General features: G+C 44.0%; 1 protein-coding gene across 10 annotated transcripts in view; it reads right to left on the bottom strand.

Moving 5' to 3' along the window:
- The window catches only part of AUH (AU RNA binding methylglutaconyl-CoA hydratase), a 353,019-nt gene that overhangs the window by 325,081 nt on the left and 320 nt on the right, over positions 1-27,618 (bottom strand). For 7 of the 10 annotated variants that reach the window (XM_027041185.2, XM_027041184.2, XM_027041181.2 and 4 more), the window contains exons 2-3: positions 18,340-18,407; positions 18,141-18,228 (exon numbers count right to left, since the gene is read on the bottom strand). The exons of 2 other annotated variants lie outside the window; for them this stretch is intronic. In XM_027041185.2, coding sequence (XP_026896986.1) covers positions 18,141-18,228; positions 18,340-18,407 — 156 coding nt within the window. Of the gene's footprint in view, positions 1-18,140; positions 18,229-18,339; positions 18,408-27,369; positions 27,557-27,618 lie in introns of those variants that run through there. One more of the 10 variants, XM_027041190.2, reaches the window with a different exon arrangement.

Raw genomic sequence — 27,618 nt, 5'->3', positions numbered from 1 at the left:
GAAACACAAGTCCTCCACATAGAAAGCACTGAATAAATGTCAGAAAGAAAAAGATAACCCAAGAACAAAAAGCAGGCCAAAGATGCAAATACTTCACAAAAGAGGACGTCCAGCTGGCTAATGAAGAGATGACAAGAAACACAACCGGATTAATTATCTAGAAAACGCAAATTAAAAACACAGACAGCTTTACAAGCAATCCACAGCTAAAGTGGTAGGGAAGGTAGAGAGCAGTGGCACTCTGACTTAATGCTGCTGGGAGTAGAAACTCCTAAAAATCACTTTAAAAATCCCCCCCGCAGAGGTGTACGCCCACCGAGATGCAGGCTGCGTACAACACGGCGTGTCCACGGAAGCACGCTTCGGGACAGCTCAACCCTGGCGACACTCCGAAAGCCCATCGACAGCAGACACACAAACTGTGAGACGTTCCCACAAGGAACAGGACTGTACTACCCACTCCCAGATGAACAGCGTAAACCAAATCCCACCAACACGGTGAGCGGAAATCAACCTCAAAAGAGTACACGCCGGGTAATTCCAGTCACATAAAGTTTGACAGTAAGCAAAACTAGTATTTGGTGATAAAAACCAGAATGATCCCCAGTATGCTCGGGGGAAGGACGGTTCATGGACTGTGGCAGGGTGGTAAAGGTGACGTCCATTTCTTATGTCGGGTGGTGACTGCCCAGCCCAGTGCGCTTCACAGATCTGTATTACGCTTGAGACTTGTACAGTTTTCTTCATATATTATAATTCAGTTAAAAAGTTTGTTTAACACAAATTCCCAACTCCATACGTTCTACCCGCTCCAGCCACCACCAATTTCTCGCCTCTTTGTCAAAGCCAAACCCTTCAAAAGGGTTGCCCTTTCTGTCTCCTACCCTCGCCTCTTACACTAGCTCTTTTAAGCAGAGGAGACAAAGAGACAGTAAAAAAATAAAGAAATAACCACCAAAGGAAGTGGTAAACGTCTTGGGTGAAAAAAAGAACAGGAAAGTGTCGACCTAACGAGGGTGTGGACCACGCTACGGTATTAAATAGTGTGATCGTACTGGTGTTACTGAAAAAGTATAATAAATCAAGAAGATCTGCTTTTCATGTTACTGAAAATGCAGTATTTGGTTCTAAGTTACATATTTTTTTTAATTTTTTATTATTTTATTTTTTTCTGTTCCCATTCCTTGTTTTATTTTTTATTTTTTTACATATAATTTGTTGCCAAATTGATTTCCATACAACATCCAGTGCTCATCCCAATAAGTTACATATTTTTAATCTTATTATACTGCTACTGCAGTTTCCGTTCTATTGCAAACTCCTTTCATCTAAATATATAGATAGGTAATACACCGAGTAGACAATGCATGGAGTTTATTATTAAACAATTTTGAGAAAGTATCTATTTACTTAAATACTGCCCCCTAAAATGTCCTCTCCTAATTGTTTTATATAAATTTTATATGAATTTTTTGCTTATTGTTTTATATAACTTCTGTCCTGTAAATATGCTTTAAGATTACTACACATTAAATTTCTACTTGTTTAGGGGCGCCTGGGTGGCTCAGTCGGTTGGGCGTCCGACTCTGGCTCAGGTCATGATCTCACGGCTCGTGGGTTCGAGCCCCGTGTTGGTCTCTGTGCTGACAGCTCGGAGCCTGGAGCCCGCTTCGGATTCTAGGTCTCCTCCTCTCTCGGCCCCGCCCCCACTTGTGCTGCGTCTCTCTGTATCTCTCAAAAAATAAATGCAAAAAAAAAAATTTTTTTTTAATAAATAAATTCCTACTTGTTTATATCTGCAGCGGACTCGTCCTGCGAGCCTTTACAGAAGTTATGAGAAACACTAATATTCTTTGTTTTGCATTTTAGGATGTTTAGCTTCCTTGGGCCTCAATAACCAAAGGACAGTAAAGCCCCTCAGTCTCTCTCAAAACTCCAACATGCTCCCCAACGAGTGGCACCATCCCTCTCGAGTGCTAAGGCTTTAAGTAAGCCAATGGTCTTCAACCTGTTTGGTTCCCAATACAGCCAAAAAGAGACATGTACACATTTTCATCACGTGAGTTTAAGCAGCTGCAAAGACGCCAGTGCGCTTCTAAGCACCGGCATCCATCCCACAGGAGAACCTCGATCACCATCAGTGTGTCCAGTGGAATCTACACCCCACAGGGATTGGATTCGCAGAAACCATCCGGGTCTAAAACACGCAAAGAAACCCTTGCTTTACAGTGAGAAATTTCTTACTTACAGTTTCTTTAGGAACTGGTGTCTGCCCCACTTTCCTGTAATTATTTTTTCTGATGTAATTAGTGTGGATGCGTGAAACACTTCCACTGGTTACTGTCACATCTCTTTGCAACAAAATATGTACACGGACTGAGTTATTTTTTAGAACAATCTGGCTTTTTAAACGTGTTTTTGTTTGTTTGTTTACGAGAGGGGAGGGGGCAGAGGGAGAGCCCAGCACAGAGCCCGACGCTCACAACTGTGAGCTCATGACCCAAGCCAACGTCCAGAGGCGGACCCTTAACGGACCGAGCCACCCAGGCGGCCCTCGTATTTTTAAAAATCCCCTTTTTTGGCAATTTGGAAGCTTTCTCCCCGTCTGGAGCGAGGCAGCGAAGTAAGATCAGCACTGACTTGGGCAACGCAAGGGCAAGCAGGAAAGAACGACGGTAGAGAATAACTGCGACCCACAGAGCAGCCTGAAAAGTTTCACGGAAGAGCACATACCAACCAGATCCGTGGAAAACTAGCTGTGCCTCCCGAGTGCCCAGAAATGCCCCCGCCGCGGTGTGGTGGCTCACCGTGTGGAGTCGCGGTCCCGACGGCGCAGTGGCTGGACCACAGGGATGGAGAAGACCATCTTCCCACCTGCGCACCCTGCCGGCGGCAGTGCGCCGTTCTACTGCATCACCTGTGCCTGGCACCGTCCCCCCCCTCCCCCCCCCGTACGTTCTGCCCATCTAACGAGAAGAAACGGCAGCTTGACGTTGCCTTGCCCTCCACGCCAAGAGACGCGACGCCTCACCATCTGCACGGCGTGGTCGTGCAGTGGTGGAAGCCGACATCTCCCAATTGCTCTAGCGGGCACGCGCCTGTGTCCATCCAGACGCCGCGGTCTTCCCCGCCCCCACTCCAAAAGGGCTCTCGTTCCCCCCATTCAACCAAACATGGGCTCAACATGCCCACGGATGTGCAGGCAGCTCCACCTGTGTCCTCACCTCCACGCGGCACCAGACAGAGCGGAGGCCCCCAGGGACCCCGGGAGGCTCCCTCTGACAGGAGTCGTCTTCTCCTTTCCTGCACGGCTCCCGGGTGGTGCTCGTGCCAAGGTCAGCCTGGAGGCACAAAGGGACCTAGGCAAGGGTCTGGGTTTTTCTATTTCCTCAAAGAATGTACATGAGATTGGAATGCTCTGTTCCATAAATTTCTAGGTAGAACGTCTTCCTGCGGTCACCTGGCCAGGTGTTTTCATTGTTCTGGGATCAGTCAAGTTTTCTACTTCTTAAGTCAATTTTGGTTAAGTTTTATTTGCGATAATTTATCTATTTCACCTAAAATTTTCAAATTTGTTGGCATCAGTTATTCTTAACATTATCTTACCAGTTTAATGTCTGTGGAATTTATATATACCTGGGGCCTCTTTTTTCAATCTGAGTATTGTTTCTTTGTTCTCTCACCCTTGCTTTAATCTTGCCGGAAATCTGACCATTTGAATTTTCAAAGAGCCAACTTTGGGCTTTATTATCCTCACTACTTACTATGCGTTTCCTGTGTCGTAAGTTTAGGCTCATGTTCAGTTCCTTCCTTCTGGCCATTTTTCCTCAGAGCGACATGTCCGTTTACCATGCCCAAACCCAAAACTTCCCTTCTACCCGGCGTCCCAGGCTCTCTGGCTTACTGGAAGGCTTCTCCCCTAAGGTGATGCCACTGTTGTCTCCCCTGCAGAATCGCGGTCAGCTCCCACACTCCACGCCCACCGTGGTAAGATCTCCATCTTCAGAAGGGCTCATCAACCCCTCATATACTTCCAACTATCATCACATTCCTATGAACTATTATGGAATAATTTCTTGAAAATCTGTTCATCTGTATTACTTTTAGAAGTTTTCTGTAGCGTCCCCTTCTTTTCTCTTTAATATTTCTCCTTGGGTAGTATAGTGTTATCCCTTCTTAGTGCTATTTAAGCCACCTTTGTGCCGAAGGCTCAAGACTTTTCTCCTCAGCCTGACCTCTTCCTGGGCCATCAGTGTTCTGTATGCAACCATCCAATGGAGGCTTTCACTTGGATTCCTAACTGGCATCTCCAGATTCATGGGTCTAAAACAGAAGTCTTGATTTCTCTCCAACCATCGCTGCCCAAAACCTCCCCCTCCCCCAGGCCTTTCCGTCTCAATCCAGGGAACCTCTCTTCTCCTAACAGCTGAGGCAAAAACCTAGGAGGCATCTCTGATCTCTCTTGTCCCTTTATTCACACCCAATCAATCAGCAGTTCCTGTTGTCCTCTGCTCGGAATATAGCCCCAGGTTCTGCACCTGCTCCCGGGGAACCCCAGAGAACCCCTGCCCTGGGCCACCTGACTGCTACGTTAAAGCCCACACTCTTCAGAACTGCTGTGTTGTCATAGGGGATGCGACTTTGGGGGCTGCGTTTGGCTTTATGTGGGTCCTGTGTTGGCAGAAAAGTGGAAACCACTGGCCACGGGCAGAACCTTAGGAAGCAAGGAGTCCCCAAGGGCAGGCAGAGGAAAAGCTGTTTGCCAAAGAGAATGAGAAGCAGGAGATATACTACTAACTGAAAAAGTGCAAAGACCACGTATAGAATACTACTTGCCTAAAACAGAATGGAAGTAGCAACACAGGCACATCCTTAATTTTGCAAAAGAAACACGTGACGCATAAACTAGGAACTAATGAGATTCATTAACGCCCTCGAGAGTGGGAATGTGGTGGAAGGGGCTGGAGGGAGGAAGTGGCCAGTGACACTTCTGTGCACAGCTCTGACTTCTGAAATCACGCTGATATTTCACATATTCCAAGTAAAAGAAACAAGAGGAAACCTAACTTTTATTTCCTATGAATAAAGCATTAATTACACTGAACAAGAAGTAACACAAATAACTTTCAATAGTGTTTTTACTCTACACCCTCAGTCTGAACATATAAACACTCTAAATCTTAAACTCTAGTTAGAAAGTGTGTTTATCACAGTGGTATCGATCTAGCCACTGTGAAACTATTTTCTGCTATTACACACTTGAGCAAATGAGTAAACACATTCCAGATAATGTAAGTGTAGAGATGAGCGTGAAGCCGATGGTGACGAACAGGAAATGGAGTTATCAGCATGCACTTGCGGCTTCGGATACAGAAGCACAAACAATGGTATGAGTGTACGTGTGTGTAACGTAACGGTACTTTTCTACCCACGGATCTTAGCTCTATCTGGCGCAAGGGCCTTGAATCAAAGAGCCCAAGGGACAATGAGCACAGGTGAGCACCCAGCTCTTGGTTCTTACACACCATCCCCACCAAAGGGAACCGAAAACTGCCAGCTTTGACTATGCTGGAGTGAGTGATGCTGGACTAGCCCTTCAAATACATGAAACTTCTTTCAGATGCCGATCAGTAAGCAGTGACAGGGTGAAGGGGAGGCCAGTGACTGCTCCAGCTTTCTAAGGACACTTTACAGGATGTGGTGCAAGGCAGGGGGACCTGGACAGAGCAAGCAGACTGATCTGGCTGATAGAAGCAGATGGGAGTTCAGGCAGACTGGGTGGCTGATATTTACAGAAGAGGAAACCAGACAGGAAAGAGTCACTCAGAGAAAGCGCCCCAATAATCTGCACAGGTTCCCTCAAGCTTTAAGCTGAAATGCCCATTCACAGGCAATTATCAAGGAAAGAACTGTCCGTGTTCCAACAGAAGGAACTGGCAACTGCACAGAACACCCCGGGCCCCCAGTAAAGACATCAGAAGCTTTTCAAAGAAACCTTGAAAGGGTCAGGCAGATCCTCCGGGAGAGCGGTCATCTGCTGCAACAAAACAAGAGTTTAAGAAAAACACCAAGTAGGGGCGGGCCCACCTGCTGCAAACATTCACCAATCTCAGATATTTCATAATTCAAGAGCAGAAAGTCACCAGAAGTTTATAGTCAGGAAGAGATAACAAGTGAAAGCACATGATACTATTACAGACGTTTTAATGAATACTTTATATCGGTATTTAGTGTATTTATCATGTTGCCTTTACTTTTATTTTAGAGAATGTGAAAATACTGGCCACCGCCATCTCTCAAACCTTATTTTGCCCTGAACATCCCAAGCTATTCAAATGGAAACTCTAATCAAGGGGTTTCCAGGAACCTGAACGTCAAGACCCTGTCAAGACCCTGACTGGTCGTAGCTGGGGAACCCAGTGCTCACCCAAACGACTGCATCGCTGCACATGACATTGGTACGAGAAGTACGCATAGTAGAGCCTTCTGCAGGATCGTTCATCAACCACACAAGAGAAAAGGGCACTTTCACTGTATGTTTAGAGACACGGCCTCCATAGGCCAGGCATGTAGCATCTTCCCATGGAGCTCAATGGACCTCAGCCTGGCTTCTCTAGCCGTAGGTGAGGGCCCAGGGCCCGGGGAACAGACTTGGACCAGCAAAGGGGAGAAAGAAATTGAGTCTGGACCAGGGCGGGGGAAGCTCACTAAAGACTGCAGGCCGGTCTGCACCCAGTGTTTCTATGGCCCTCGAGCTAAAATTGGTCATTCCTTTTTTCTAAAGCGTTATAAAAATAAATGTTAAAAAACTGTCATATATTTGTGTGTGTGTGTGTGTACACATGTATATATACATATACATATATACATATGTATATACATACCTATGGCAAAGACTATGAGAGGCCCAGAAAGCCTAAAATATCTGGCCCTTTACCGAAAACTTTGCTGAACCCTAGTCTAGACCAAGTCTGGCTCCCAAGGGAACCAACCCCTCAGAAACCAAGCTGGGGTGCTAAACGGCAGTAGCCAGAAGCAGACTCCTGAACACTCCATCTGTTTCTAAGTTTAAGCTCTGCCTTCCAGCTGCTGCAGCCGCACGGAGCCTCAGCCACGGTTACAAGTTCGATTACCCCCCAGCTCTCCGGTGCCCTCGTCCTCGCCAAGGCAGCGGGACCTCACTGGGCAGGGCTGGCGAGGGGCCTAAAGACAATGGCCCGGGCCAGCCTCCTCTGCAGGGCCCGTTCTCCCCTCTCCCCAAGAGAGGCTCTGCTCCTCTGAGACATGCCTGCAATTTAGAAAGGTCAGCTTAATAACAGAACTTGAACAAGTCACTATTCTTCCCCACAAGCCACCTACACATGGACTGTATCAAAATACAAGCTCACTTTACTTAACCGTGACACTCTGCCAGTTTTACCTCCTCAACAACCACAATCTTTCAGTTCTTGGTCCCATAAGTTCAGTACCTTCGACGGTCCAGGCACCGTTCTGATAATGGGTCCCTGCCCTAATTCCAGGGAATCAGAGGGTCTGCAGAAGCGGCCCGATCACGAAATCACAAGTAAAAAAAAATACGTTCTGGAACCAAAAAGCGCCAAGAAGAAGCTAAAATAGGAAACTGTAGCGGAGGGTGGGGGGAGCAGGGAGGGCTGCTTGGGCCAAAATGACAAGGGAACAGCTCCCTAAGGAGATGACATTTGTGCAGAGGTCTTTCCAAGCTAAGGGAACAGAGGGTCTGACAGGAGGAGTTCTGTGTAGCACAGGCCAAGGGGGGGTGGAGCAGAGGGAGAAAGAAGGTGGGAGATGGGGCAGCAGGGGGGAGTGGCCAGAGCAGCAAGACCGTATAGACTTGGTCTCAGTTCCCTACAAATAACTGCCAGCTCGGTGGCATCATCCTCCAAGTCTGGGTCGGAAGTGTAAGCCGGAGGCTGTCCACACTCCTGGGCTTGCGGCCCCTTCCCTGCACCTCTACAGCCTTCCCATCATCCTCCCTTCTCCTAGATTCCACCCCTCCCGCCTCCCTCTTATACAGACTCTATCCTTACACTGGGCACACCAAATAACCCAGGGTGATCTGCCCCTACCGCCACATAAGGTCAGACGTATTTAGAGGTTCCAGGGGTTAAGGCATGGACAACTTTGGGGGGCCGTTATCCAGCCCACCACACACTTTATTCCTGAGGATTACTTAAAACAGGACTGGGCTGTGTTGTGGGGGGACATGGTAACGTGCTACAGTGGGACAGGGGTGGACTCAGGGATGTATCAGCAGATTACTACTAATACATACTTCCTATTTCTTCAAAAGAAATACTATCTATAGAGCCTAAAATATTACTTGGGATTTTTTTTTTAATGGAAATAGGGTTAGAAATGAATTAGCAACAGCCAAAAATTTCTTCTTCAGAAAGGCCGTGGGTACTCTTGAGTCCTTTTTAATGGCATCTCTGGCATGCTCAAATGAAAAACTTAAAATTAATTATAACATTAAGAGCTTATATTAGGAAAGAAAAAGGGTTTAAAAATCAATGAACTAAGCTTCCACCTTAAGAAGCTAGAAAATACGGAATAAATTAATACCAAAGCAAATAGAGGAAAGAAAAAAAAAAGAAACTCAAAGCCAGTTCTTTGAAAAGATCAAAATAATAAATGTTTTATCAGAGTTTAAAAAAAAGACACAAATTATCAATATCAAAAGTGAAAGATATCACTGTAAGTTCAGTCGATATTAAAAAGATAATAAAGGAATATCCTGAAATTTATGCCAATAAATTTGAACACTTAGATAAAAACAGATAATTTCTTTACGACACAAATTACCCAAACTTAAGAAGAAACTGACAACTTGAACAGCCGTATGACCACTAAAGTGATTAAATTCACAGTTAAAAATCTTCTCACAGAGAAAATTGGACCAGATGACTCGGATTTTACCAAATAACTAAATAAGAAATAATACCAATTCTATTCAACCTCTTCCAGCAAAACAGAAGAAATGAAATTGGAACACTTCCCGATTCATTTGATGAGACCAGCAATACCCTCACACCAAAAACAGACACAGACACTACAAGAAAACTACCCCTCATCAATTTCCCTCCTAAACACAGTTGTAAAATTCCTGAACCGAATTGTAGCATACCAAATCCAGCAATATATAAAAACAGGAATACATCATGACCAAGAAGAGTTCATTCCAGGAATACAAGGTTGTTTAATAGCTGAAAATCAATCGATAAGTAACCATTTTAAAACACTGGGAAAAAAGGTATCTTAATAGATGCAAAAGAAAGAGATTTGACAAAATTCAACACTTATTCATGATAAAAATTAAAAAACCTCAACAAACTTGGAATAGAACTGTTTTCAACCCAATTAAAAGCAAATTTATGAAAATACTACAGCAAACATTATACTTATTGGTGAAAGACTGAATGCCTTCCCTCCCCAGCTGAGACAAGGCCAGGACGGACATTCTCATCACCTTTATTCAGCACTGTAATGAAAGTCTCAACTGATGTAATTAAAAAAACAAAAAAAAAAAAGGCCAACATACTGAAAAGGAAGAAGTAAAACTGGCTACAGATGACTATCTACATAGAAAAATCCCAAGGAACCTACAAAAAAAATGATTCGTAGAACTAAAAAGCGAGGTTAATAAAGTTGCAGGATACATAGTTAATATATGAAAATCAACCACATTTCCACATGCTAATAATAAAAAACCAGAATCTAAATAAAAAAATGCCACTTACTGTAGCACCAAAAAACATGAAATACTTGGGAATAAATTTAACAAATATGTCCAAGACATGTACCCAGTAACTGACACTGAACAGCATAGACAGCCTTGGGTATAAATCACATGTATATGGTCAATTGATTTTTTAGGAAGGTCCTAAGTTAATTCAATGGAGGAAAAGTTAACCTTTTCAATAAATGGTGCTAGAAGAATTGGATATGCACATGCAAAAAAGTTGTGTGTTTGTTTTTTTTTTTTAACCCTGTGGTATAATACAAAATATATTTGGTCTTTTTCACAGGATCCTGGCAGAGAGCTCTAAAAATCCTTGAAATATCCTGAGTGATAGAAGTGTTTTTATTTTTATTCATAATGAGCCCCTCTCGACCACACCTGAGTTTATGCTAATGAGGTGACTGTTGGAAGGCCTCTGAATGGCTTCCCGATGGAGGCTGGTCACCAGAAAGACGAAGCCATAGTTAGAGGGTTGGGATTCTCAGCCCCACCCCTCAACCTGTGGGGAAGGGAAGGGGCCAGAGATTGAGTTCAGTCACCAAAGGCCAAGGTTTTAATCAATCATGGCTATGTAATGGAACCTCCATAGAAACCCATAAACAATGGGGTTCAGGGAGCTTTCATACTATTGAACACATGTGTTAGGAGGGTGGCAGGCCCAAAAGGGGACATATTCTCAACACCAAATTAGGGGGTGAGGGGAGGGTCTCCATACCAATTCTCCAATTAGCTATACCAACTGAGTGTCCAACAATTTAATTCAATCTTGATGCTAACTCGACATTAGTACAGACCCTATAGGTTAAGGGCTCAGTCCCACGAGACTGCTTTCACATCACATGCCAGACACTAGTCCCAGGAAGCACCCAAAATTTTAACTGACAAGCTATGAATTCAAGGGTCTCCAAAAACTCCTCCTCAGGTTCATTAATTCACTAGAATCATCCACAGAACTCAGGAAAACCCTTTACTTACATTTACCAGTTTATTGAAAAGGATACACCTCAGGAAGAGCCCAACAGAAGAGATATACAGAGCAGGGTACAAGGAAGGGGAAACATGGAGCTTCCATGCCCTCTCTGGGCACACCACCTTGCCAAAACATCGATGTGTTCACCAACCTGGAAACTCCCCATTGTTTATGGGGTATTATAGAGTTTTTATTACATAGGCACAATTGATTCAATCATTGGCCTTTGGTGATTGAACTCAATCTCCAGTTCCTCTCCCCTCTCCAGAGGCTGGGGGAGTAGGACTGAAAGTTCTAACCCTCTAATCCCATGATTGATCTTCCTGGCAACCAGCCCATACCCTAAAGCTATCTAGGACCCCTGGAACCCCAGACTTGAATCAACTCTTTAGTATACGAAAGGCACTCTTCCCACTCAGGAAATTCCCTGGGTTTTAGGAGTTCTGTGCCAGCAATCTGGGGCAAAGACCAAATGCATATTTTATTATACCACAATACCTAAATCTACATCTTGCAACATAAACGAAAATTAACTCAATGCATCAAAGGTCTAAATGTAAAATATAACAACTAAAAAAACTTCTAGAAGACAACATAGTTTGAGAAAGTCTTTGTGCTGTGGAGGAAGAAAATATTTCTTAGCTCACAAAATAAGTACAAGCTCCATAAAATACAAATGGATAAATAAAACTTCAAATAAAAACTTTCGTTCTTCATAACAAACTGTTAAGAAAAAGGCAAGTTATAGAGTAGCAGAAAATACTTGCAAAACATACATGGGATAAAGGCCTTGTAGCAGGAATATGTAAAGAAGTCTACAACTCAGTAACAAGACATTCTGATAAAAACAAGGGGAAAAGATCTAGCTGAACACTTCACCAAAAACAAAAACAAACAGGGGAGCCTGGGTGGCACAGTCGGTTAAGCGTCCGACTTCAGCCAGGTCACGATCTCGCGGTTCGTGAGTTCGAGCCCTGCGTCGGGCTCTGGGCTGATGGCTCCGAGCCTGGAGCCTGTTTCCGATTCTGTGTCTCCCTCTCTCTCTGCCCCTCTCCCGTTCATGCTCTGTCTCTCTCTGTCCCAAAAAATAAATAAACGTTGAAAAAAAAAAAATTAAAAAAAAAAAAAAAACAAACAAAATACATGTGACAAAAAAGCACCGGAAAAGATGCTCACAACCATTAGCCATTACACAAAGTCAAACTAAAACCACAGTGACATATAACCACATGCCCATTATGATGCCTAAAATTAAACTTAAAACGGACAGCATCAAGCGCTGGCGGGGACGTGGAGCACCCAGAAGTCTCATACATTACTGGTGGGAATGCAAAGTGGCAGTCACTCTAGGAGACAGTTGGCAGTTTCTTACAAAATGAAACACAGGTATGAACTAGGAGACAGTTGGCAGTTTCTCACAAAGTGAAACACAGGTATAAAAACCCAGTAATTCTACTCCCAAGTATTTATCCAAGAGAAATAAAAACTGTTCCCATAAAAAGACTTGTATGTGAATGTTCACAGAAGCAGTACTTACAAAAGCCAAACTACTGGAAAAACCCACAAGTAGATAAACCGTGGGCTATGCATACAACGGATCACTCAGCACATACAATGAACACGCCGCACTGAAACAAGACTACTGCAATACATCACACAGTGAACCTCAAAGCATTATGCTAAGTGAGGAAACCAAAAGCAACCATCACCTAGAGTAGGACTCCATTTAGGAGACACTGTTTGGGGTTTTTTTTTTTAAGTTTCATTAAAACTTAAATGTCTACACCCAGCATGAGGCTGAACTCATGACCCTGAGGTCAAGAGTCAAATGCTCTTCCTACTGAGCCAAGCCGGGTGCCCCAGAAGACATTTGAGAAGAGGCAAAACTATCAGAAGAGCAAGGGAAAGAGGGGTCGAAGGGGTCAGAGTTGGGGAAGACACTAACAACAAACGGGCACAAGGAAGATTTTTAAGTGATGAACATCCTCAAGAGACCATACTATGACCATGGTCTAAATATCTGCCAACACTCAGCAACTATATACTTAGAATCAGAACTTTTTTTTTTTTGAAGTTTTTATTTTATGTAAGTAATCTCGACGTCCAAAGTGGGGCTCAAACTCACAATCCCAAGATCAAGAGTCACACGTTCCACTGAATGAGCCAGCCAGGGGCCCCTAGAATTGGCACTTTATTGCAAGTAATTCCCTATCTCAATAAAATAGATTATTTTAATTCAAAAAAACTGCTAGATAACAACAGAACCCTATGCTACACTATTAGGAATCTGTGGGCATCTACCCTTTTACTTTATTTATCAAACTTCCTAGGGGACTGACATTTAAGCACATAAATACAACTTAGCCTGATATTCTGAAACAGGATCAAACAGAGAACTTCACTGGTCAGAGGCCCCACATGACAACTGTCTCCGCTTGAACAATACGCACAACATTCAATAAAGCATGTTGACAGTTTTAGTGAGAAGTTTGTAGTCAAATCATAATTTAGTAGAATTCAAAAGCAGAAGCAAAACTACCTTTACTTTAAAAAAAAAAATCCCACACTAGTATGTATAATTCAGCGAAACACTCAATTTAGAGTTCTACATACAAGATCAATTACCAAGAATTGTTATAATCTATTTTAGTAATTTCAAAGGAAAAAAGAATCCTTAAATCCTTATTCTCAGTAATTTCTCATAAAATCTCATTTCAAAAATTTGATGGTAAAACCAATACACATGTCCTTTAGTACCTAGTGTTAGAACACCAGAACAAAGATAAATGGCGAGGATTACATATTCACATCAACTTCCGTACTCAAAGAACTTTTTCACAATTTCATTAGAGGCAATATATCAAAATTGTGAAACAGAAGTATTTCCGCTTTCCTTTGTGCGTGTATGTGTGTAAGAAACGTATGTGTGTAAGATAAACATTTTAAATGAACGGGGTGCCTGAGTGGCTAGGTCAGTTAGGCGTCCAACTTCGGCTCAGGTCATGATCTCGTGGTTCACAGGTTGGAGCCCCGCGTCGGGCTCTGCGCTGACAGCTCAGAGCCTGGAGCCTGCTTCCAATTCTGTGTCTCCCTCTCCCTCCGCCCCTCCCACGCTCGCTCTCTCTCTCTCAAAAATAAAATAAAAACATTAAAAAATATTTTTTTTCATTTTAAATGAACAAATAATATGTAGACTGTGCAGGGAAGACAGCACACAGTTTGGCTGATCTCTGATCTAATCTACACAGCCCGGGCTTCACGTGAACTTGGGACTATCAAGATGACAGGTCTCAGTATTCTAAGAGAAGAACGGGCGAGCTGTGAACCCAGAAGCGGGGTGTCTAACCCACAAGGAAGCGTATGCTTCAGTGATTCCCAAGCTGGAGTCGTGCTGAGGATATGGCATGGTATCTGAAAACACGTATGTACCGGAAACAGCATGCACAGCCAAGATAATTACACTTTTTCCTCTATCTAGATGTCATTGTGAACAACAGAAGATTCACTTAAAAACACTGCTAAACCCAGAGTGGCATTCTGACATCACAGAACTTCTCAATCAACGTAGCACCACTATGATGCCTGTGTACGCGAAATGTTCAGAATTTAAAAGAGAGACCTCATGCTCCAAAGGATTAGAAGTCACTGGTATGGTCAAAACACCAACCACCACCTGCCCTAGGGGTCAGGAGTAGTTCCAGCTGAGCCACCACCTTCAACCAGGCCCTTAACCTCACAGGGATTCTGTACAATGAAGACATCTAACTTGTTCTGTAAAGTCCTCTTATTCTAAAAATTTTCCAGTAACAGTACTGTTATTGTTGTAACAATAATTCAGAAACTCAGTTAATGGCACAATTTCAGGAGCCAAAACCAAAACATACTAACATACCTGGTGATTTCTTTTTCCAAAATTACTTACTTTATATATATTTATTTGCTTGATACAACTCGCTACCGTAAGATCATTATTTTACAGACAGCGTGGCGGTGGCGACAAGAACACAGGGCTCCTAGGCCACCATCTCACCAGAGCCGCGTGCACAGCTCCAGTCTAACGGCCTGACATCCTACACACGCCGCTCCCTCTCTCAACACACGCTTCCCACGGGCTACCACAGTCCCCAGATCACTTTAAATAGTGCCTCCTTGTATCAGTGTGCGTATCTGCCTGCATCTGTACAGTGAAATACTGGAAGGATTGAAAAGAATCTAATAAAAATTCATATTTTTATTAGGAGAAGAATGAGCAGGGGGTAAGGGTGGGATTTCTCTCTTTGTATACATTTCATACATTTTGTATGCATTTTGACTTACCGCCTATTTTTTTTTTAATAAAACTTTATTTTAAAAATTGGAATGTAAACGAAATACGGTTATTGAGTTTAAAACAGTCTATTTAAAGGGGAAGTCAGAAATCACTCCATCCAACCTCCAGGGCACCTAGGGATTGCTTTCATGGTGCTTACTCATCTGCTTTCTGGCGTATTAGGAAAAGGACGTAAAAAGAATGAGCAGAAGTCAGGGGCCAGAGACACGATCAGGGCACAGGGGGCGGTGGAAGACAACTCAGGAAGCCGCACACCATCCAGCGGCCCCTGACTCACGGGGAGAAGGTTAATGTCAGCAAGTACACACTGAGTCCCCCTTCTGGCCCAATTCCCCGAGCACAACGATGACCTTCAAAGAAGAAAAAAAAGGAGTTCCTGTCCTCAAGAAATGGGAGGCAAGACCACTTCATAAGCCTTAGGTTTTGGGAAACAAACACATGCCCCTGGGATACAGATGGATGGAGAAGAGAACAGAAACCTCCAAGGGGGAAAAAGGGGAGGGAGACAGAGGGACTGGGTGGCAAGGCGGGGGGGGGGGGGGGGGCTAAGAGAATAATCAGTAAACGAGGACACTGTTTTCAAGCATTTTGTTTTAGAATGTTACTACTCCAGAACAGAAATTAAACCTCTCATTTTTGAAAGTCTGTATTCTTCAACAATAATAAATGAGGCCTGACTAAATTCAGACTTTTATATTGGTGATAAAACCAGGATAAATTTAAGCATTCATTTTAACTATGCAAAAACATTTTACTTATCGGGACTTATAATTATCGTCCATATTAATAATGACATATCATTACCATAATGACATAACATATTAATAATGACAGACCTATCTCTCAAATATATGTAGGGAAAAAAACCTTTCAGAGAAATCTGAACGAATGGCTCCACTATATACACTGAGTTACTAAAATAAATGACTTGCCCCAATTTCTCCTACAATTCCAACATTGGTTTTTGGGTGTTTTTTTTTTGTTTTTTTGTTTTTTTTTTAACAAAATACAGTAACAGGGGCGACTGGGTGTCTCGGTTGGTTAAGTGTCCAACTCGATTCCAGCTCAGGTCATGATCTCATGGTTCATGAGACAGAGCCCCGCATCAGGCTCTGCACGGACAGCCCAGAGCCTGCGTGAGATTCTCTCTCTCTCCATCCCTCTCCCTCTTCCCCTTCCCTGCACACTCGCTTGCTCTCTCAAAATAAACTTAAAAAAACAGAGTGACAAATCTCATGAGTTAAAATATATAGAAGATTATCTTGATCATGCAAAAGTCACAAAGCACATACAGCAAAGAAAATAAATCTGATTAACGCTTAAAAAAACAGTATTCAAGGCTAACTTGTTAATCTGGTAAGAAGCATTTGGTATATGATTTTGTACGTCCCCAAAAAGTCGACCTATAAAAAAAGAGCTGCAAACTGTACTAAACGTTAAGCCTTTTCCAAAGAATATTAATGACGTGAAGCAAAACAAATGGGCAGCAAAGGAACAGGTAAAATACGAAGAAATCTACCAGCAGTCACAGTGTTACAGTGGCCAGGCCCATTACCAGGAGACGGTAACACCACTTCCCTCCTGCCTTCACAGTGTCACTGTCACCACTCAAACGTTCCTACCACTGCGCCTTCCTCGGAGGCCCCCAGACCGCTCTGCGTCCCTCTTCCCAACGAGGCCCCAGCAGCCCTCAGAGGTCCTAAGTGTGGGGACGGCCATCGCCACGTGTGAGCCTCAGTCACCTGGACACATATTCACCCGGTCCTAGACTCACAGATAACAAGGGTCCTAACTGTCTCAGGGCGAGTCCTCCACATTTGGTTGATTGTACGCGAAGCCCTCATGAAAACAAGCAGCTCTGGCGCAGCGGCCACCGCGGTGGGGGGCGGGGGGGGGGGAGGCCAGCTTCCCCCCGCCCTCCCCTCCCTGGCAGCAGACAGCGCTCCCTGCGGTGACGGGGTGAAGATGGCTAGAAGGCCCTCACCCAGGCCCTCACCCAGGCAGCTCGGGAAAACGATCCCCCTCCCACCCCCGCCACTACCCAAGTGCGGTCAAACTAACGTTGTCAGGTGTCCCACGTTCCACCGAAAGCCACAACAGAACTCATTTACACGGAATGTTTCCTCAATACCACAAAGTTCTGCAGTACTTTAAGGTGGAAGCCACAGAGGCTGAAGCCCGAACGCCTGAGGACTCTTAAGAACGAAACTGATGAGCACTGGCCACAACAAAGCCACCTCCCGAAACTTGTTGTCTTAAGTAGTGTTGTGTTCCCAGCATCGTGCTGGGGGTACTCGACGGGTTTGGTACTTGCTGAATGAATGAAGCACTGTAGGTCATTCCCTCAAATGCTTAATTATCTGCAGGGGATTATCTCATTTCTATTTTTACTGGAAAAAAAAAATGTTTATGCTTCAGCCAACTTCTACGTTCATCTGCTTGTTGGTAAACGACGATGATACTGCATGTTATCAGCATTTGCCTTAATCGTCTGCAGCTTTTACCAGTTTTACTAATTGGAAAAGATTCATTCAATCTCAGGGCGTAGAAATAATTACAAACACGAAAAATGCAGGACGACTTAGTCTTTAGCTGTTGGTAATACAGTACAACCCGGGGGAAAAATTCATCATACCTTTTGCTGCGGTGGATGCCAATTTAAAAATACAATCCGTGGACACATACTTAAGTAGATGCTACTTCAAACACCCTTCAAAGCACATGTCTACATTTAACACTCTTTACTGAGGTGGCTTCTGCTACTCAAAGCATTTTTTGACCAACAAATACAGGGCACATGGTTGTAGGGAGGAGACAACTTTTCCCTCCCAGCTGATCTTTCATAAGCACCATGCATTATTATAAATACTTTAATGGCTCAAATTATGTTTTCAACTTCCCCAACAATCAACATGTTGCCAAAGTTTCTCAACTAATACAGACAAAGCATTTTTTCTCTTGTAAAACAGTAAAAACAAAGAAATTGTCGGTAATGCGACTCAAATCACAGGACACTTTTTAAAGGAAAACAAGTGATCACTGAGGGAAAGTCAATTTCATAATAAGATTTATTTACATACCAGCACAGAATATCCCTGGAACTTCGCTCCTGACTATTATGGTCCGTACTTTCTTATCAGATTTCAAAGCATCCACAGCTTTTGAGAGCTAAACAGATACAGGGAGGGCAAGGAGAAACAAAGAGGAAAAATCACTTTCAGGTTGACGTCAACACTGCATCTTAATATTAGAAGCAGACAGTTTAATGTTTACACTCACCATTTTTACCAGATTTTTACTGAATGAGTTTTTGGCATAAGCTCTGTTTATTCCAAGCACCACAATTCCTAGTCAAGAAAAAAAGGCACACCGGAGTTAGTGAACTCGCAGGGCACAGACTCCCACACACACACAGCTAGTGGACTTGGGACTTAGGAAATCTGCCCCTTCCTTGAGGGTCACACCAAGAGCTTCCTCCTGATTTTTGTGTTTACCCTCCTTTTCAAGATAAGCACATTTTTGAAGACTGTGGTAGATGTACGTAACCTGTAAAATCAGTCTAGTAATCAATGCCCACCTCTTCTGCCTGTTAGAGGAGAACTTTACAACATCGTGATGCTTTCAATTCATCCCTTCCTAAGCACCACCAAGATAATCCGCACACTGTACTAAATTCGCTCATGGGTGAGAAGAATCCTCCACTACAGAACACTGTCTAAAATATGGTTTCATCACCTTCAAGTACATGCAGAAGAAACAGCTGACAAACCCTTATCACAGGCAGGCCCTGCAGATCAGCTTTTCGGCTCGTCAGTATCTTCACTCACGCTGTCTGTCATCCCGTCCTCAGTATCTCCATCCCAGGTTTCTCTCCTGACTCTGTCCTCCACACTCAACCTGAAGGCGCGTCCACTCACAAGTCCAACCAGTGATTCAGCCTCAGTCTAGAAAAGCAGAGTTCACTCCCCAGGAAGTTGCGCTCTCCCTCCTGAGGTTCCTGACTCAGACCAGCCTCCCATTCCAACTGCTTCAGTCTGATCAATTTCCCAAGAACAATTATGCATAGAATCCACCCCCTGCTTAAAATCCTTTATTTGCTTCCGAAACATTTGCGTTCAGAGCCCTACAGAGCCTGTACTTGACCTTACCTGTCCCCTGAGTGAGCACAAAGGTTCCCTGTGTAACAGGAATGCCTTCCACCTCTTTGGGGGCGGGGGTGGGGGGGGGTACGACCCTTATTTGTTACTAAGTTACACTGAAGACAACAACATGTACACACATGTCTTCTCTATGCAAGACACTATGCAAACCTACTTTGCAAAGAAAGTGCAAAGATAAACTTCACTCACAGAATAAATTTTCAAGAATTCCAAATGCTCTCAGCATGGAGAAAATCAGAAAGAACCTGGATGTGGGGCAGGCTCTGCATTAAACCCCGGACTGACCTCGGGTAGGCCCCCCACTCAAGGACAAGAGCTGTCACTAACTGAGCACTTGCTGACACTGTTCCCAGGGCCTTATGTTTATCGAGTCACGTGATGCCCACACAACCCAAGAGGTGGACACTACTTTCATCCTACTGGAGAGAAGGAAGAAACTGGGCCTCGGGGAAGCTAGACCGCCAACCACCTCCACAGCTGAATGAAGGACGCGGCTACAGCGTTCAAGCTTCCGCTTCCTCACAAACAAAACCCACTGGTAAGACTAGACACGTCATTTATTCAGCTGTGTCGAATACACATTACGGTGCTCAGCCCTCAGGGAACTCGAGTCTAGGAAGGGACGACAAACGATAAAAAATGTACAATTCGAAATGCTTTACATGCTGTAAATGGTGCTCCAGTAACTTCTAACCAGAACCGTTAAGATACGGGGGCTGCAGTCCAGCCAAGAGAGAACAGGTTTAGCTGAGGTCAACAGAGTCAGGACAGGAAGCAAGAGGGTTCAAGAAGTAGAATTTCAGTGAGTTAGTGATTGACCGGACTGAGAACTGACCACACCGGAACGTGTTAGGAGCGTCTACGAGGTTTTCACTTCAGCTGTTGGATGACAGACGACATTTCAAGACAGAACCATAAAAAAACAAGAACCAAGGTGAGGGTGGAAAGGACAAGAGTTCACGAATTTGGTTTTGAATTCAAGTGAATCTGACGTGCCTTTGAGATATCCACGTAGGTATCAACTCTAAGGGTACACAGAGGCTAAGAACGCAGGCTCTGAGGTCTGGTTGCTAGCGCTGAACTCCCAGGCCAATGCTTACTAGCTGTGTGACCTTGGGCAAGTTACTTAACTAACCCCCCTGACCTTCAGTTTCTTACTCTGTTGAGATACGAATGGTTCCCAACTCTGTGGGACTGGTGTGAGTGAGCATCAGTGATAAAACAGACGTAAAGTTTACAACGTAAGCATTCAATGATTATTGTTCCTCCTAACACGCTTTGATGCAGTAGAGTATTACCATGATCTGTTGATATGGAAGCTTCTAGAAAATGTATTTCCATACAGAAATAAAGAGTGGTGTGCTACGGCTTTGGTCATGGTTGATATTGAACATAAATGAGATTGGAGAGTATCTTCGGCTGGTACTGATCTACATAAATGGGTCACACATATTTCCTTTATCTTAATTCAGCCATAAAGAACTTTATCAAGATATTCTTTTTAATGAATAACATTCTGTGAAATGAATTTCCATTAGTTTCATTTGATGAGCATTTAAACTGTTCCTGAATTTTCCTTAAAAAAAGAAAAGCAATAAAATAAAACAAACCATTCCTAAACCGTCCTAAGTCCTACAATCCTGAATTTTCCTAAATCCTACAATGCTGCAATAAACATTCTTCAAGGTTTCCTTTCCACAGGTGTGTAAGTATTTCTGACAAGCATCAAGAAATAGAAAGTCTAGGTGTGCATTCTTAATTTTAACAGATACTCCTAAAAAATATCGTCCCTATTAACTGCCTGGCCAAAGCACTAATACCAGTTTGTTCACAACAGCAGACCTCAATGGGATGAAAAACCTCTTAGAAGACATTTGGAAAATGTAAAGGAGCATCTTGAAACTGTGACCAGGTGGAATCCAGGGTTGGCAGGGCCTGAAGTTTATAAAATTTAAGGAGCCCCTGTAAGTAAAAGAATACAAAATTACACACACGGAATTAGGGACAGATGTAAATATTGAAACCTTCAGAATTTTAAAAACTTGAGAAATAGTACATTTTCTTTCCAATTACATATCTGAACTACACAAGGTCACGTCCTTCCCTCTGTATATGAATTTTTGTACATATCAATAATTTGAAAAAATATACAAAACCAATCAAATGGAATTGGAAAGAGGAAAATGGAATTGGAATTAACCCCAAAGAGTCAAAACAATCTTGAAAAAGAAAAACTAAGTTTGAAGTCTTAGTTGAAGGACTTAATCAGGACACTTCCTAATTTCAAAACTTACTACAAAGCTACAGAAAAAAACCAAAACAAAACCAAAAACAAAAACACCAGTGTGCTACTGGCGTGAGAACAGACATACAGACCAACGGAATTGAACCGAGTCCACAAAAAAACACCTACGCTTATGGTCACCTGGCTTGTGGAAAAGGCAATGCTAAAAGAACAGTCTTTTCAACAAATAGCAGTGGGACAACTAGGTATTAGCCCGCAAAAGAATGAAATTGGACCCTGTCCTTACACCATGTGTAAAAATTATCTCAAAACAGATCTGAGACATAGTGTGAGAGCTAAAACTGTGACTCTCTCAGAAGGAAACACAGTTCCACATCTTCAGGACCTTGGGCCAGGCAACAGTGTCTTAAATAGGACAACAAAACCACAAGCAACAGAACAGATAAATCATAATTCATCAAAACTATCAAGAAACAGTGAAAAAAAAAACGCGCAGAATAGAAAATATTGGCAGATCATACATCTGACACGGGGTTAATATCCAGATTATAAAACAATTTTTACTACCTACCACAAAAAGATAAACGAATGGGCAAAAGGTTTAAATGAGGATTTCTAATGGAGATACACAAACACCCAACAAGCAACATCATTTGTCATTAGGGAAAAGCAAATCAAAACCACAACGAGGCATCGCTTCACCGCCAGCAGGTCGGCCACGATGGAAAACCGTGGAAACAAGTGCTGGCGAGGGTGTGGGGAAACAGGACCCCTGGGGCACTGCTGGTGACACCTGAAAATGGTGCAGCTGCTGTGGGAAACCGCGTGGCAGATCCTCCAAAAACGACACACGGCCCGTTGATTCTACTCCTAGGTATCCACCCAAGAGAAAGGAGCACATATGTTCAAACAAATGGCTATACACTGGTGTTCAGCAGCATTCTTCATATCTAAAAAGTAGAAACAAAATGTGGCATATCCATTCGATGGAATAAAAAATAAGGACGGTGGATAAGATTACCATTCACAGCAAGAATGCAAGAAATGGTTTCTGTCTTGAAAACAAAGGGGTGGTACCCTCCCACGGTGCTTTCATTGTTTAATTTTACCACCATGTGCATATATTTTTACTTTAGAAGTTTTGTAAACTTCAATAATTTAGCTATTGTTTGTAATTACAGGACATGTAATATACAAAGTACTGAAAACCAGTGACAGAAAGAATATCTCCGATAAACCACATACAAACCTAGCTCCTTCCAAATATACCATTAAAAAGTGAAAAAAATGGTGGCACCTGGGTGGCTCCGTCGGTTAAGCGTCCGACTTCAGCTCAGGTCATGATCTCACAGTTCCTGAGTTCCAGCCCCGCATTGGGCTCTGTGCTGACAGCTCAGAGCCAGAAGCCTGCTTCAGATCTGTGTCTCCCTCTCTCTCTCTGCCCCTCCCCTGCGCACACTCTCTCTTTCTCTTTCTCTCTCTCTCAGAAATAAAACATTTTTTTAAGTGAAAAAAAACAATTTTTTTACGAATCATTTATCTGATAAGGGACTTGTATCCATAATATATTAAAAACTCTTACAATTCAACAATAAAAAGACAAAAAACCCAGGTTAAAAAAAAAATGGGCAAAGATTTGAGATGTTTCTGTAAAGAAGATACACACGTGGCCAAAAAACACATGAAAAGATATGCAACATCATGCACCATTAGGGAACTCCAAAACAAAGCCACAAGGAAATATCACTTCCAATGCACCAGGAGGACTACAATCAAAAAGCACAATGACCACAAGTATTGACCAGGATGTACAGAAAGGGGAGTCCTGAGGCCTTGCTGGTGGGAATGCGAAATGCCGCAGCCACGCTGGAAAAGTCTGCTAGTTCATCCATATGCTAATCACGGAATTACCAGAGAACCCAGCAATTCCAACTTATGGAAATGAAACGTCCACAAAACTGTACATGAATTTTCTAAGCAACGTTGTCCACAATACCCCAAAAGTGGAAACAACCGAAATGTGTATGAATGATGAATAAACAAATTGTGGTCTGATCTACCCAAAAAATGGAATGTCATCGAACCATAAAAAGAGATGCGGTACCGATACATGCTACCGCAGGGATGCACCTTGAAAACAATGCTCAGTGGAAAAATCCACAAAAAACCATAAATTATTTCCTCATATGAAATGCCCAACATACACAAAGCTACTGAGAGAGAAAATAGACAAATGAGTCCTATTCTGGGGGGAGACAGGGTATGAGAATGGAGAGTGGTGGCTAAAGAAAACAGGGCTTCTCTCTGGACTGATAAAAATGTTGCAAAATTGGATTGTGGGGATGTTTGCACAACTCTCTACACACACTGAAATTAACTGTACACTCTGAATTTTGTGGTATGGGACTATGGGTCAGTAAAGATTTAAAAATATACACATCTTAATATACGTGTTTACCAACATAATTCCCATGCCATAAAACGTATGAAAATATGTTGTTAAAAACATGAGAAAAATACATGACAGAAATCAATCTGCTGAAAATGAAAAGTAAGTAGATGTAGGAAGACCAGCCAGCCGACCCCAGCGACAGTCCGCCTGGGAGACGGTGCTGCCTCGGACAAGAGCCGTGTTGGTAAGGAAGCACGTGGAGGAAAGTGGAAAGGTTTCAAAGACACTCAGGAAGTCTTGATAACCTGGATACGAACAGTAAGCAAGGAGCAGGCATCAAGGACGCCTTGCATGACACAGTTGCTTATTTGTTCTATTTCTGCCAGAAGTTTTTCCAACGCAGTTCACAAAGATAATCTCTGAAATGGGTCACAATGGGGGCCCCTGGGTGGCTCAGTCGGTTAAGCGTCCGACTTGGGCTCAGGTCATGGTATTACCGTTCTTGTGTTCAAGCCCCACATCGGGCTCTGTGCTGACAGCTCAGAGCCTGGAGCCTGCTTCGGATTCTGTGTGTCCCTCTCTCTCTACCCTTCCCCTGCTCCCGCTGTCTGTCTCTGTCTGTCTCTGTCTCTCTCTGTCTCTCAAAAATAAACATTAAAAAAAAAACTTGAAATGGGTCACAATTATGAGTAGAAGCTTGCCAGACTGGGAGAAGTTTAGAAAGGGGAAGAGAGAAGTTATTTCATTCCAGGAGGTGCATGCAAAAGCAGAAAGAAAAGAGCGGGAAAAGTCAAAGCTTAGACTCAGCTAAAGGCAGACTGGAGAGGAGCCTGCAGGCAACTGGGAGCCACTAGAAGTCTCTAATGGAGCAGAGCAGTCATCCTTGGCCTAGAAAACAGGAACCCCAGGCACCAGTGTGAACAATAAACTGGGAAGGAGAATGACTGGCAGGAGCCGGCCTAAGGAGATGCCTTCGTAGACCAGGGCGAGGACTGATGTTCTAGAACTCCTGGTGCCCCGGACAACAGTACAAGAAATCACTGCTAAGGAATCGTGATTATATAACCGCACTCCCCCAACAAACATAGAACCCAGACAGCAGAGGAGTGCTAATATAGCTCACATATTCTGCACTCACTCCCCGCCACCAGCCTCAAGAGGGCAAAGGACAATTTGCGGCTCCTCGTGTGAGAGGCTGCTGAGAGCCTCCAAGAGAAGCAAAGGCATCGGGAGACTCCTCGACCTGAGGATTCCTTGACCTCATGTTTTTCTTTGCACTGCTTACTGCTCGTTCACCAGTAAAGCACAGCATTTATCATGTTAGCCAAGCCTGAGCGGTCATCCCTGCCAACTTTCGAAGGAAGGGGGTCCATTTTCTTAAGCCACGATTTCCTCATAGTGAATCTTTACACTTTGGGTAACTGTAAACATCTGAACCTCTTGAATTGTCTCATATGCTTTGAATTCTTCTCCTTAATCCAAATGATCCTAACTTAAGGACTTTCCAGTCATTTTGTGAAAGTTTACTTTCAACTTGCATTCATTTAAGTCATATATGATGAAGTTTTGGGGTGATGGGGGTTTGTGGAGTCCAGAGATGACAGCCAAGAAAGAATTCTTGAAGACATCTTTGGTGCAAAAAGGTGATTTTATTAAAGCATGGGGACAGAACCCATGGGCAAGAAGAGCTGCACTGGGGTCCTGATGGGTAACTCATTATACACCCTCAGGTTGGGAGGGGGTCAGGGATAGAGTAAGTCTCTTCAAGAATTTTGGAAGCAAGGTTTCCAGGACCTTGAGGGGCTAGCTGTTGCTAGGGAAACGCCATTTATTACTATTCAATAAAACCTCCGTCATGAGACCTTTCGGTCATGAACCTATATGGGGCGGGGGGGTATAGGCTGGGAGTATGATTGCCAGCATACATCTTGGGGCAGTTGAGATAAAGGAAGTAGACTTACAGGATCCCCGAGGTTGGGATAATGTTAAGCTAAGGTTCTCTTTTGCCCCTAGCAAAGGGTAGAGGGAGGTCACTCTGCTGGTTTCAAGGACTTGTCAATGGGCCATAGGCAGTAAGGGAATTTCATTTTTCATTTGCCTTAGTTTCCCACATCACCATGGCAAGCACTTAAACCCCTTCCCTTCGTTCTTGGGTAGCTGGGAGTGTCCAAGGAGTATCACACAGATCCCACCCGGGGTGGGGACAGGGGGGGTGCTACCTTGGGCTTTGCCCCTCCGTCTGCCTCATGCTCCCCCATCACACAGACCATACAGAACTGGGCGCACCTTACTGGCGGAACGGACAACCTCTGTATCTAATGTACTGCAGGTACACCTAACATAACTGAAATGCCAGTAAGACCCAAAAACTTACCCAAAAACGCTCTAATCGTCCCAGCCCCAATCTACTTTCCAGCCGAATTTCTCAATATTCTGCCTGTCCTTACACTACGGCCCCACGTGCCCTACGTTATTTCCCCCAAAAAAAGCACAACACGTTCAATTCCACGTGTTTGAACGTGCTCTGGTCACTGGAGTAAGAAACAACAAATGAAATAACTCATCATACTCCACCATGAGCATCCACTGTGAGCTAGACACTTAGTAGGCAATCTGTATTAGCATCCTAATCGAATCTTCGCAGCCACCATACAACGTTGGTATTATTTTTCCTATTACAAGCACATGAAAGTTGAGGCACAGAGAGAGTTTGCCTAAGAACCCGCACTACTCCCAAATTCTATTGCCTAGTAAGGCATGGCTGGGAACCCAGTTCATCTGGAAAACCCTAACTCGATGCTCAGAATCCCCCCTGTCAAGTCCTCCAATCCCCAAACATTACTGATCACAAGCCTCTTGGGGGTATTCCAGCCCTTCAGCTCTCCCCAAATTCAAAGTCAGCAAAGCCTTCGGGTCAGCAGTATCTCCCTCACTCTGCTGGAAGATACTAACAGCAATCATGACTTAACTCCTTTTGCACGTCTGCTTAACAGATGATAGGTGCTCGGTAACTACACGTCGAAATAAATGACTGGTCCTCTGGCAAGCCGCTATTCCACCTTTCGCGACCCAAGTGGGCAAGGGAAAGGAACCGAGCTCAGGCAGACAGTTCCGTCCTTCCCAGCCCTTCCCCGCCCCCCCCCCCCCCCCCCCGGTATTGTATGGCCAATGCATCTGTCCACTCCGCCGCAGGTAGCTCAAGGGCAAGACCAGTTACCACCCACAACTGGGTCCCCAGGGCTTAGCGCGGTACCCCGAACACAAAAACATGCCCGAAAATTGTTTAAGGGAATCGGAATCCAGTCCCCCAAACTAACTTTCTAAAACAAACTAGGGGAGAAACTGCTGCGGCTGAACAGCTCTACACGTGAGATTCTTCAGAATGAAGTGCATTCTCACTGCAGCTCCTGAAACTCTCCCCGCCCCCCACCCCCCGCCACCACCTCCACCCCCGATATCTGAGTTGACAGATTACACAGCCAGCACAAAACCTGGAAGCAAATATCACACACCCGGTTTATTGACCTTGGCTCGTCTAGAGATGAGGGCGCAAGCTGCATTTCTGTCTTCGGCGCTGAGTGGGGCCACTTTTACAGGTAAGCTGCTCCGTAGCACACCTTTAGGCACTGAAAGCACTACCTGGGTGCAAAACTGGGGTGGGGGAGGGGAAGGGTCTCGGCCGGGGCCGCGCAACAGACACTGACGTCAGCCCGGACGCTTGACCTTGCGACCCCTTCCCAGGACCCGCGGCCGCCAGCGCC

This window comes from Acinonyx jubatus, chromosome D4, assembly GCF_027475565.1.
Source record: "Acinonyx jubatus isolate Ajub_Pintada_27869175 chromosome D4, VMU_Ajub_asm_v1.0, whole genome shotgun sequence".
Lineage (NCBI taxonomy): Eukaryota > Metazoa > Chordata > Mammalia > Carnivora > Felidae > Acinonyx > Acinonyx jubatus.
This window is presented reverse-complemented; position numbering and strand designations above follow the sequence as displayed.